The sequence below is a fragment of the Alligator mississippiensis genome, chromosome 3 (assembly GCF_030867095.1).
Source record: "Alligator mississippiensis isolate rAllMis1 chromosome 3, rAllMis1, whole genome shotgun sequence".
Classification (NCBI taxonomy): Eukaryota; Metazoa; Chordata; order Crocodylia; family Alligatoridae; genus Alligator; species Alligator mississippiensis.
In genome coordinates, this window is record NC_081826.1 from 91106562 (window position 1) to 91118895 (window position 12334).

Consider the following 12334-nt stretch of genomic DNA (forward strand, 5'->3'; position numbering starts at 1 on the left):
AATCTACCCCTACTCTGAAGGTACAATTATTAATTTCCTTTTTGGCATGCCTACCTATGGTGCTCAGCTTTAGGCTGAGTGCTTCAAAGACTAATGCATGTTCACAACATCCTGTAAAGTGAAATGATATCCCCACATTACAAATGGGGAACTTAAAGTAACATAAAAATGTCTGCTAATATTCACCCTGTTGGGTCCAGCTGGTATAGGAAAGTTTTTCTGAACCAATTCTGTTGTAGAAACTCCAAATATCTTTTTCCCAGTAAAACATCTTGTTTATATACCCATTTTTATTAATCTGTCCTCCAGAAAGATCCTAGTAGTATATATTCCATTGTAACTCTTCATATTCCGTCATGAAATTAATGCATCCACCCAGAAATCAGTGCAAGATTGGGAGGACAAAAGCCTCAATAAAATAATCTTGTTTAGTGTTTCAATCGGGAGCAAGATTACACCTCAAAATAAGATTGAAATTCCCAGCCAGTTACCAACTTCAAGAGCAACAGCAGCGGGAGAATGTGAGCTGGCTGGGCTGCTATATAGAAAGGAACTCCACAAAAAAAATTTACACAAAGAGGGGAAGGTCCCTTGGCGCAGCCTATTGTTGCCTCACTCAATTGCCTTCTGAGAGTACTTAGGAAGAAATGGGCCAAACCCCAGTCGTAAATTCAGATCTCACAGCTGGTAGCAAAACAACTTCAAAAAAAAAAAAAAAATCCCATGAGTCACCCCCAGTCCCTTGGAAACACATTTTATTTTGTGTCTTTTCACGTCAGGTTAAAAATGCCAAGTCTGGACTGAGCCTTTTTCCTTTCAAGAAGGGGGGAAAGTTAAGTGGGGCAGGGCCGCGCTAAAGCTTCAGGATCCTTATCGGCACACTTGGACCTCAGCTGAGTCACCGACTCCAGCAGATTTGGAGCAGCAAGAAGCCATTGTGAGGACAAGTTTAAAGGGCCCAGCTGGGCAGGGCTGCTGCTTTCCCTCGCCCCTGATCTGAGTCCCAGAGGGAGGAAGGACACAGGGAAAGCTAGCCTACACGATTTGCTTTGTGGGAAAGGCTGCGTTTGCTGAAGCTTCCAGAGTTACACAACAAGCAGGTCCGCTTCCCCCCATGCAGCTTGTCTCCTCCCCTGCTCGCTCTGCACTGGCCTAAGCTCCTCTGAGTCACCGCGTCTGGCTGGGCCGGGTCTCGCTTCACTCACTCCCGACTCACTCTCCGCACTCAGACAGACACCACCGGATATGAGCTACCAATCCCTGCCCCAAACAGCCTCACGGTAAATACGAGACCCACGACTCCCCGCAGCAGCAAACATTGGAGCCTTGTTAACTGAACTTACTCAACAGCTGCCTTCCCCTCCCCCCCCTCACATCTGTCCCCAGTGCACAAGGCAACAGCTGTTCTCTCTCCAGTGCGGCTCCCCCGTGCAAAAAAAAAAAAAAAAAAAAAAAAAATAGTTACAGGAAGATGGTTTCAGGACTTGGGAGATGTGTTTATTTTTTAGCATGCTGTTCCTTGACTCCTGGGTTTGGGCGCATTGCGAGGAGAGGGATCGGCTGCGTATGGCGGATCTGGGATTGGAAAATTTCTTTGAAGCGAGCTCCCAGCTTGGCCCAGGCACCAGTTCGTGGGGGCCGGAGGGGACTTTCCTTCCCAGGCTCAAGCAGCCTCTCGTGTGGCCGCTGCTTTTGCCGGGCCCCGTTTTGGCAAGGGGGGGAGGGGTGGCAACTTCCCTCGGGCCCTGCACTCGGGCACCCCGCGTCCCTCCCGCCCCTCGGGCTCGGAGCAAAATAAACTGCTGCTGAACCACGTGCTTGTCTCGCAGCCATGAGTCAGGCTGGGAGCGAGATGCTTTTTTTTTTTTCGTTTGTTTAGAGTCGTGAGCGCTTCTGTCTCTCAGCAAAGCCGCGGGGTCGGGGGCGCTAGCTGCGCCTCACACAGGGAGGCTTTCCCCGCGCGCGGTGGGAGAGGGGCAGGCCTGCCGTGGCGGGTGTAAAGCCTGGGCGCAGCCAGGCACGCGGGGTGGAGGGGAGGCGGCGGCTGCAGCTGGGGCCGAATCAGTTTCAGTGAGAGGTTTCAGAGCATGTGAGGCTGAGAGCAGCGCCTCCGGCAAGCCCCGGCCCTCCGGGGGTCTCCCGCAGCGCCAGCCCCCGGCGCCGTGACACGCTCGGGAGTGGGCGGCTCATCCAGCAGCCACAGGAGCCGGCGGGGTGCGGGGAGGTGTCAAGTCCAACCTCCCCTGCCGTGGGGCACCCGACTCCCCCTGCCCCGCAGCCTTGCCTCGTGCGCGTGCAAAGTGTGTGTAGGGGTGTGTGACGGTAGTAAGGCGTGTGTATAGGAGGGTGTGTAAAGATTGTATGTCAAGCGTGTGTAAGGGTACTATGTGAGAGGGTGTAAGGTGTGTGTAAGGGTAGTAAGGTGTGTGTGTGTAAGGGTAGTAAGGTGTGTGTGTGTAAGGGCTTTTCACCCCCCTGCAGTCCGGGCGCGGAGGCGGCGCTGGTGCGGCTTGCAGTGGCTCGGAGCGCGGCAGGGCGGACCGCGTGTCGCCGCTTCCCCGGTGCCGCGTCTCACTCCGGCTTGGCGCAGGGAGGGGGGAGGAGGAGGAGGAGGAAGGGGGCTCCCAGCCAGACGCATCACAAAGAAAGGGGGGGGGCGGGGGCAGAGCTGCGGGCCGGCGGCGGCGGCGCAGGGCACGCGGCGCTGGCGGTGCGATCGCTGCCCCTCGCCTTCCGCCCAGGGGCTCGGGGAGGCGGCGGCTCGGCTGGCTGGTGGCGGCTGCGTGGAGGCGGAGGGTCCCCGCGCCGCGGCGCCCCGAGCTCAAGATGAAAACGAAGCGAGGTAGGTGAGCGCGGCCGCCTCACCCCTGCGCCTCGTGCTCTGCCGGGGGTTTAAAACTTCTCCGCGGAGTTTACGTCGCTGCCCCCCGCGCGCACTTTCCGCCCTCTCTTCTTTGTCTTTGTCCCGCTGCCCCTCTCTGGAGCCGCTGCCCGCAATGGTAGCGGATGATATTTCGCTTCCAGACAAAACATGCGGGGCTGTTGTTTTGGCCGCGGCTTCGCTCCATGCCGCTGGCTCGCTGTCAAGAAACATGTTGGGCTCCTGCTTTGTGTGCACACCAGCCTCCTGCCCCTCGCCCTCCTTCTCCCTTCCCATCAAACCGACCCCTCTCTCCTGCTCCTCCAAGATGTCTCCAGGCAGGTCACCCAGGATGGGGCTCTTTGATCCTTTTCTTCAACTTTCCCAGGAAAAGCCAAAGCCAGGTCTCGGGACAAGGGGCAGGCAAGGAGGCTCCCTCAACTCTTTGTTTGAGAGAGAGCATGGGAGACGCAGGGCTTGGAAGGGAATTGCAAGTCAGGCTTTGGGTGGTTTTTTCAATCTTTAGATTTTAAAAAATCTGATTTCTCTCTCCCCTTTTGGCAAAAGTCCCTGTTCTGATTGTTTTTAGGCGTTTTTTGTTTTTTTGTTTTAAAACTAAAAGTGATATAAAAGTTTCCACAGCGTGGAGGGAGGTGGCAAACACACTCGGAAAAGTTTTCAGGAGATGAATTTAGACAGACTTTATAGCCAACAGATGGTCACTCTTTGCATGTAATCGCTGGAGTACCTACAAAACACAATTTTGTTATAAAGATACAATTTTGAGTGCATTTAAGGACAGCTTTTTAACACATTTGTTTCCTATGAACTTTATTTTTTCAGTTGTAGGTCCATACTCCAGAAAGGAAGTAAAAGTTTTGGGGTTGGTTGGTTGGTTGGGGTTTTTTTTTTTTTTTTTTTTTGTATTTAAAGACCATTAAAACAGCCAAGAGTGAATTGAGAGAGACAACACTGCGCATGTTCACTATACTGAACTTTTTTTTTTTTTACTACACGTTCTCGTGGATCCAAAGTACAGATATCTACTCCATTGTTAATGTTCCCGCGGCTCTCGGCACCTACATTTATACACATCTTTAAGCATCTTCTGAACGCTCGCTATGCAATTTCAGATGTGTGCTCTCATAATGTATTTTTGGCACTCATGAAAAGTCTTGCACTCCATTGATTGGAAACGAAACATATGAAGGACATTAAAACATAAATACTAAGTTGACGGAACACTCGTGATCTTTTTTTTTCTTTTTTTTTTTTTTTTTGTCCCACCAAAAGCAAGGACTTAAGAATTCAAACTGAAACTTGGAGTTTTTATAAGCCAGCCTCCCTTGCTCAAATATTTTAGTCTTCTAACTGGAATGGTATCTTAGATAACATGTGCTGCATACCAAACCCAGCCCTATATTCCCAGAGAGTTACAGGCTGGGACTCCAAATTTCTCAGCCATCGGAGGTTTGTTCAGAGTCTTAATGTTATTGAAAGTGGTTTTATATGGTTTAACTGAATTATTTAGACTAGTTATTTTTAGAACATTCCTTTGCTCCCTATTTGCACAGTAGTGGTGAGTTGGTTTCCTGTCTGCTGTTGCTTCCATTGTTCATACTCCTCTCCCTGAGGGCAGCTACTGGTTGTTGAAATACCAAACTTTGTACACTTTCTAACTGGTTATTCTCACCACCTCCCAAATACATGCGTGTGGAAAAAGGCTGATGAAGTTAACAAGTATGTGTGCATGTGTGTGAGTGATCTGCCCTGTGAATTGGGAGTTCTGTTTCTGAAACAATGGAAACAATGAAAGGTGACATGGTGGAAGGAGAACTTTTGAGACTGTGGGTTTAGAATTCATGTGGCAGATATTAGAAGTTGAGAAGCTTACACAGGAATGAAACTTTAAAAACGTTTAAAATATGTTTACAAAGGGTTTTTTTATTAAAGTCTGGACTTGCAGTTTGCATTTGTGGCCTGGCACTCAAAACTCCATTCAAGAAGTTTCAAAGCATGACCTTGTTTCATATTTCTTTCTTGTACTCTTAAAAATACTCTTCCCCCCCCCCCGTATTTTTATATTTTTCTATTTGTTTTCTCTAGAATATTTGTTTTCTATAGGGGTTTTTATATTTGTATTCTATAGAATAGCCAAGTGTGACTGTTTTCTGAAAGTTCAAGCTGTGAAAAGCACAGGAAAGAAAACTGGTTCCTCCACTTGTGAAAAGTACATTCAAGGAATAAGGAAAACTTTCAGTTCCTTGTTCTGGAAATTCCCTCACACATTCCCATAGCTCCTTTGTTAGACCTGATTCATTATGCAAACTATTTAAGCTGATTATGTCCCCCCCTGTCCAAAATTCACATCAGATTTTAACTACAATCCTTTTTTTTTTTTTTCTTTTTTTGGAACTTGCATGTACAGTACTAAGTTAAATTTCTCAGTGAATGGTAAGAATTTAGTTGATAAATGATGGTAATGATAATTGGTCTTCAGTTGATGGGACCAGTTTGATATTTATAAACTTCCCTTCTTTAATTTGTCAATTATACAATTTAGGACCTAATCTTGCAAAGATAATGGCAAAAATTAAGGCATTTGTTCTTTGAGACTGCTCACTTGTGTGCAGTCAATTACAGCTGGGGGTGGGTGGGGGGGTGGGCTTAGTCTGCAAATTCTTCAATTGAACTATACCTGTATAAAAACTGAGCTAGAGATACTCGAATAAAAGCGGAGAGTGTGTGCCGGAGGTGATTTAGTCTACTTCTGCAGAAGGGAGGCAGTTCTGTGCAGCGCACTTTGAACAACAGTTGGCTGCAACTGCTTTCCTTGTGAAAGTCTTCTGCCATATGTTAGGATATCTTTCTCTGATATGCAGCCTAAATGTACATTTGCTTTAACTTCATTCAGTTTTTTTTTTCTTGTGTATAAATCCTAGTCTACCCTGCCTCATTTTTTGTCAGCTCCTCTGCTTGGGTCCATACTTCCAAGTACTTGTTATACTACACTCATTATTATGCAAAACTAGTCACAATCAATTTTTATTTCCCATCAGATTTATCCCTCTAGTCTGTAAAAAACAAAATACTTTTAACCATACTTTGGCTAAATATTTGGCAACTTTCAAGTATCGAGGACAAAATTTTATGAAGTAGACAGGGTTGATCTTCCATGATCCGTGAATTTTTTAGCCTGTGATATGATACAACAGTAGTTTGAATTTTTCATATGTTGATAGATAAGAAGCGGGGGGCAGGTAAATCAGTATATATAATCTGAAGGGGGAGCTGATCTTATAAACTTTACAGGTGGTTCTTAAAGCAGTAATCCTATTGAAATAAATAAGATGACAAGTGAATAAGGACTAGCTCATCAAAGCAAAAATCATAGGATCAGAGTCAGGGTCTTGTTTTGGTTCTCAGGCCTTCTCTGCATATATATTTATGACAGTTCTATGGGGGCAAAGCATTGTGTAGATGCTCTTCTGTGAGGCAGAAGCTGTTAGTCTTGCTACCCTACCCTGCCCTGCCTTCTGCCCAACTGACTAACACAGCTAACTCTCTCCACTACTGGTATCAAATTATCTTAATTGCTCCTATTGCTTTAAGCTACCATGATGTAAACTTTAGCTTATGCCAAAATTTAATGTCAGCATAGTCTTTTGAACCAGTTAAACTAAGTCAGAGTTGCTCTACCTATGTATGTGTCCTTATTCTAGGGTGTACATAACCGTTAGTTAATGGTCCAGACATGGAGCCTAGCCAGGAAGCCTTTCAGTTGGGCCCTGTTAAAACAGGAAACCAGCAGTGTATAGTCTGATTACTAACAAGAAGAAAAAACAAAGCTGGCTTGTAATCAGCAGGAATGTTCTAATGAAAACAGAGCCTTGACAGCACCAGTGGCTTCTGCTGTAGTAGACTATCAACTGGGGGAGTGAGATCTGCAGCCTTCACTTCCTGTTGCTGCATTATCTGTACATTTTCTAGAGATGTTTGCTAAAGGTTTAGAAAGCTGATGCTCATTTCAATGAGAAGTTGTAATACAGTTTGTTCCAGTTTAACCAAAGCTTGTTTTGTGTCACTAACCTATTAATTCAGGGACCATGTCACACTAAGCAAGCAGATCAAAGAGCAGACTCTGGTGTGGTTTCATTTCTTTTATTACTGAGTTACAGTAAGACAACTTCGTTGAAAAACAACTTCTTACTTTAAAAAAAAAAAGAAATGGGGTATGAGAATATAGCACTTTCAAAAACATTTTGACCTTTCTGAATTTCAGATAGTTTTTTATGTAAAATTTTAGACGGTGCAAAGGAACAGTTCAAAAACCAAGGCTTTGGTTAGCAAGATGCTTGCATGAGACGTTTGTAATTGTTTGTTAGAGCTTGGGAGAGGGAGCCAAAGGGATTTCATTGGTAGAGCCTGGTTCTGCAAACACTTACGTACACAATTTTACTCCTTTGAGCAGTTTCATTGACTTATCTTAGTTCTTGGTTTTCAGTCTCCACCATCTGCCTCTCTCTATTTCCCAAGGTCTCTGATTTGATAAGGATCCCTGGAGCCTAGTATACTTTGAAAACCAAAAAAAAAAAGTAAGAATCAGTGCAGCAACCCTTAATACATTCTGTGAAGCAGTAGGAGCACCCTGGAAAATATTAGGTGAATCCTGTGAAGTAGTTTTAGTAAGTCTTAAGTTTTTGCTTACCACTGCCAGCTGCTTTGTAGAAGAACTTAATTGTGATGAAAATCAAATCGTAAATTTAATTTGCCTAAGCAAAAAAAAAAGTAGTATGATGTTACTGTGGATTTAAAGGAAAAAAGACTTGAAATGGTGATAACAAAGCCTTGTAAAATAGGGTTTGTGTTTGTTAAGGATCAAGTCAAAATTCAGAATTTACTTTGGACTTTTTAATTTCATGTTTCTGTTTCATGACTGGGTAACTTAAGTAACTAAACGTCACAGCATAAATTGTTATGCATCTGTTACACCTACAGTTCAGTGTTGTTTAGTTACATAAATCATCCATTCAGAGATTGGAAACAATACCATTCAAGTTACTTAAGTAACCATCATGGAATGAATTGTAATTATTCACAGTGCATGAACAATCTGCCTGTGAAAACATGCAGAATAAATTTGAATATTTTCAAATTTAACAATATTATAATTTGCCCATGAAAAGGCAAAAAAGAAAAACTTAACATAGATGAGCATCATACTACCTCAAAAGTCCTACATGTGCATTTATGTAACTCCTGCTGGAAAAACTCAGTGTTTTCTCTCTTCCCCCCCACTCTCCATCTTTAAGTATGAACATAAATGTAGAGTTTTAGGCTATCTGTGAAATAGAAAAGCTTCAGATATGACTATTGTTTGGCATTTAACTTGGATAGTAATTATAAATGTGCAGGCTTTTTATAGTAAGATGGAAGTTCAAACAAAGGAAATATAAGTTAAGTTCTCACTTTGGTAATTTCTAGAAAATGCTTTTCAGAAGCAAATTCACTGCAAGTCAAGAGTCACCAAACTGATTGCAGCTGGGGCATCTGTGATTTAGGTTTATATATGGCTTGTAAAATTCCTTAAATTTCTGTTGGGATTAAAGTACTTAAAGCCAGAGCATGGTTTCCTCTGGGGATTACAGTGCTATTTGTTTTGCTTCCTCGGTCATATTGTACACTTTACTGAAGGAGCAGAATTGATGACTTGTTTGTTCAGTCATCAAAATGTTTGTTTGTTTATATACTGTGGTTCCACTGTACTATATTTACTGAATCAATTGTAAAATCTATTTTAAATGCATTAGTAAAATAAATTCCTTGTTCAATGGGAGGATGTGCAAACTGTAAATTTGGAGTTCTTCCTGTAAATGTATGTCAAAATTTGAGTAAGTAAACCAGTCAAAGTGTGAAGAAAATAGTGAGGTTCAAAGCATAACTAATCAGGACAGAGTTGAAGTAGGGCATGTTCTCCAGAAGAATAAAATTCTGTCCTATCTGTGATGCTAGTTAGATACTTGTGCTAACCTTTCTGTACACTTTTTACTTAATGGGTAAATTTCTGTAACACTTCAGGAAAACCAGCCACAGCTTGCTTTTCTGTTCTTTTCCTATGCCATGCTTTTTCTATTAATAGTTCTGGAAAGATCTGATAACATACAAAACCTACAAGTTACCCCTCATCAAGGGAGAAGCAGCAGCATGTTAAAACTATAATTTAATACACCCAAGGTTCAATGTATGCATTTACATTCAGTGTATGTATTTACATTCTTTTCTATTAGCATTTTTGCCTAGCTGTGAGACAGTTAGCCTTGAAGAAAAGATTGTTGAGTGCATACCACCCTTTGCTGGTCAACATTTGGTGTGACATTAGCATCAAGTGGAAGTCATCTGCTGTAGGTGATCAGATAAAAAAAAGTTTGCTAAGGGAACCAGAAAGTGAGGATATCTGGAGAAGAATCCTCCAAGGAACAAGTTGTTGGTGCCGCTTTTATTCAATTGACAGGGAAGCTACAGCTTGTCAAGCTGTAGCTATAGTACACATCTTCTAAACATGAGGCTGTGGCTTGATTCACAGTGAAGTCAGCCAATACAATAAAGTGTCTGAGCCAAGGGGAGGAGAGAGGGAGGGGGAGGAAAGAATAGCAAGTTTATTGAACTGAAATGACTGTTCTTGCTTATTTATTGTTGTAGGTGTAGTTGCAATATCTGGCAGTGAGACAGAGGATGATGACACCATGGATGTCCCACTGGATCTTTCCTCTTCTGCTGGCTTGAGCAAACGGAGGAGACGCGGTAACCTGCCTAAGGAGTCCGTGCAGATTCTTCGGGATTGGCTGTATGAACACCGGTATAATGCCTATCCCTCAGAGCAAGAAAAAGCACTATTGTCTCGACAGACACACCTTTCCACACTACAGGTATGGGCATTGAAATGTGCATTCCTCCTTCCCTCTCCTCCCCCTGGCTCAATAAAGTGCTATACTACCCAAAGATGTGAGTGGAATTGGCAGCCAAAAGCTTCTATGCATGGAGATAAGCTTAGAGTTGAAGCTTCTGATCTTGCAAGTCCTGTGCACATACTTAACTTCATGTGTTGTCTGTCTGTTCTCACAGCAAGCAGAGTTAAGCATAGACATTAGCCTGTGCAAGATCAGTGGCTAAAATACAACAAGGCTGTTTGGAAATACTCACTGGGGACAGGGAGCATGCATATAAGCAAAATGATCATAGTAATGAGGTCAGGTATTGACACTATATATTTTCTTTTCACTATTAAAATAGTAATTTAGGGCTTAATCCTTCAAATGCTTAAACATACATACCTCTAATTTGTTTAATTGAAGTCATTGTAGGACAGTTTGCATAGATAAAACTACTTGCATTCAGCATGCATATGTTTTGGGATATCAAGCCTGTATTTTGGAATATGAGTATGGTTCTAGTCTGGGCCTTGTTAGTGACTCTGGGTGCACCACTTAGCTTTTTTCTGCCATACTTCCCTCTCCTGTAAAATGGGTGTAACTGTAGTAGAAGAATGTTGGAACTTAATGCATGAATGTTTCCATAGCATTTTAAACTTCTTGGGATTGGAAAGTACTGCAGGCATGTGGGGAGCATTACTGGATGCTTTATCTTCCTAGCTCTGTACGTTAGTGTATAGTGCATAACTACCTATCGAGTAAAACTTTTTTAATGTAGCATCAGAAGGAAAAACTACTTTATATAGTAAACATTAAAAGACGTTAAGCTGTCCACTATTGCCCAGGAAACTGGTTTGATATTTAAACAAGGACAAACTTTTAAATGAGGTAATTCATGTTATGTCTGTTGACACAGTCAGTTGAACAAGGAAAATCAGTAACTGTTTGTGGGAGGAGTGGCTCTTTTCACAGAGAGGTTTTCCTGTTGTTAATTAACTTAGACACAGAGAACAATAGCTAACAGGTTAATATATGTGCAGAGTTAAAAGCTTAGCTTTTCAGTTCAGGCTAGCAGTCCTTAGATGTCTTGGGGCTTTTTGTGCAAGGAGAGAGGAGTTGGTATAGAACAATTAAAAGGGAAAGGTCTTTGCTGGGTGTGTCAGAACTTGCCTGTCAGTGTCTCTTTTGTCCTGTAGTTAAGGAAACGTCTTGAAGGTATTTATTAATCTAACTGAATGACTCTAATGGCACATAGTCGGAAATGAATGAAGGTAGAAATTAAGATGTCATTATATTCCCAGGTCTGCAACTGGTTTATCAATGCGCGCCGCAGGCTTTTACCTGACATGCTAAGGAAGGATGGCAAGGACCCAAACCAGTTCACTATATCACGAAGAGGGACCAAGATTTCTGAAAGCAATCCAGTGGAGTCTTCCATAGGCACAAAAAACTACATTCCACTGTTGGAGGAGAGCTCATTCCTTTCCGGTACTACAGGACCAAACAAGAATCTGTCTTCTAAATCTTCTTCCCCAGGATCTATCTTGGTTCGGCCTTCAGTGATTTGCCATACAACTGTAACTTCATTGAAAGATACCCCTTTCCATTTCTGCCAGCCAGCTGGCATAGGCCAGACCACAGACTTGCAGTATGCACTAGCCAGTGGCTTCACAGAAAACTCCCTCGCATACAATGAGGATCCCACTAAACTGGGACCTGGTGTGAATGCACAAAGTGGGCTTTTTAACACTCCTCCTCCTACTCCGCCAGATCTCAACCAGGATTTTAGTGGATTTCAGCTTCTGGTGGATGTTGCACTCAAAAGGGCTGCAGAGATGGAGTTGCAGGCAAAACCTATGGCTTAAATCCAGTTGTTTCAGGCAGGGATCTAACAAATGTGTGGTGGTTGTTGCCCACATAATATCAACAGACTAAATGCATTATTTTTTTATTCATCTTATTTGCACAAGGGATTGCTGAAATGAAGCTTCCTGTCACTGAGATGGTCTTCAGTGGAATATGGTCATTCCAAGAATTATAAACGTAAAGCTACTGTAGAAAGAAATGGTTGTGTTTTTTGTTTTGTTTTTTTTTTAACGTTTCTTAGTAGGTTTTTCATAATGTGAGATGGTTCCCAAGATCATGTGATTTGTTTTTGTTTCTTTCAGACTGTGCAATATCTAGTAATGATATAGAGTCTTCTTATCATTCCCATGTGGAACAGAATATACCGACACGCTGTCTAAAATTTACATTTTTTTAAACAATATGAACTTGGATGATTATGCTTTTTTCCATGATGTAATAAAATATTTTCTTTAAAAATAGCTGTATACAGAGTGTTTTGTTGAACAGGAAATTCTGAGGATACAGAGTGCCTTCCCAAAAAGAAGTGAAATAAAAAAAACAGCTGGGGCATTCAAATTGTATCTCCTTTCTGTTTAGTGTGCAAACAACACTAGCAAACTATAAGTTTATTGTAAATAAGGTGCTGAAGGACATTGCCAATAGGGCCAGAACTACCTGACAGTGTTCAGCTAGGCTG

At 42.7% G+C, this 12334-nt stretch overlaps 1 protein-coding gene across 2 annotated transcripts; it reads left to right on the plus strand.

Annotated features, from left to right (window-relative positions):
* Positions 1 to 2672: 2672 nt before the first annotated feature.
* On the plus strand, positions 2673 to 12114 carry TGIF1 (TGFB induced factor homeobox 1). Of its 2 annotated transcripts, none has more exons than XM_006272321.4 (3): positions 2673 to 2842; positions 9560 to 9786; positions 11091 to 12114. In XM_006272321.4, the coding sequence occupies exons 1-3, from the start codon at positions 2827 to 2829 to the stop codon at positions 11652 to 11654; spliced, it is 807 nt and encodes a 268-aa protein (XP_006272383.1). In that variant the 5' UTR covers positions 2673 to 2826; the 3' UTR covers positions 11655 to 12114. The 2 variants fall into 2 exon arrangements, with proteins under 2 accessions (XP_006272383.1, XP_019346148.1); XM_019490603.2 differs by having other exon boundaries at positions 2674 to 2846.
* The last annotated feature ends 220 nt before the right edge of the window (positions 12115 to 12334 follow it).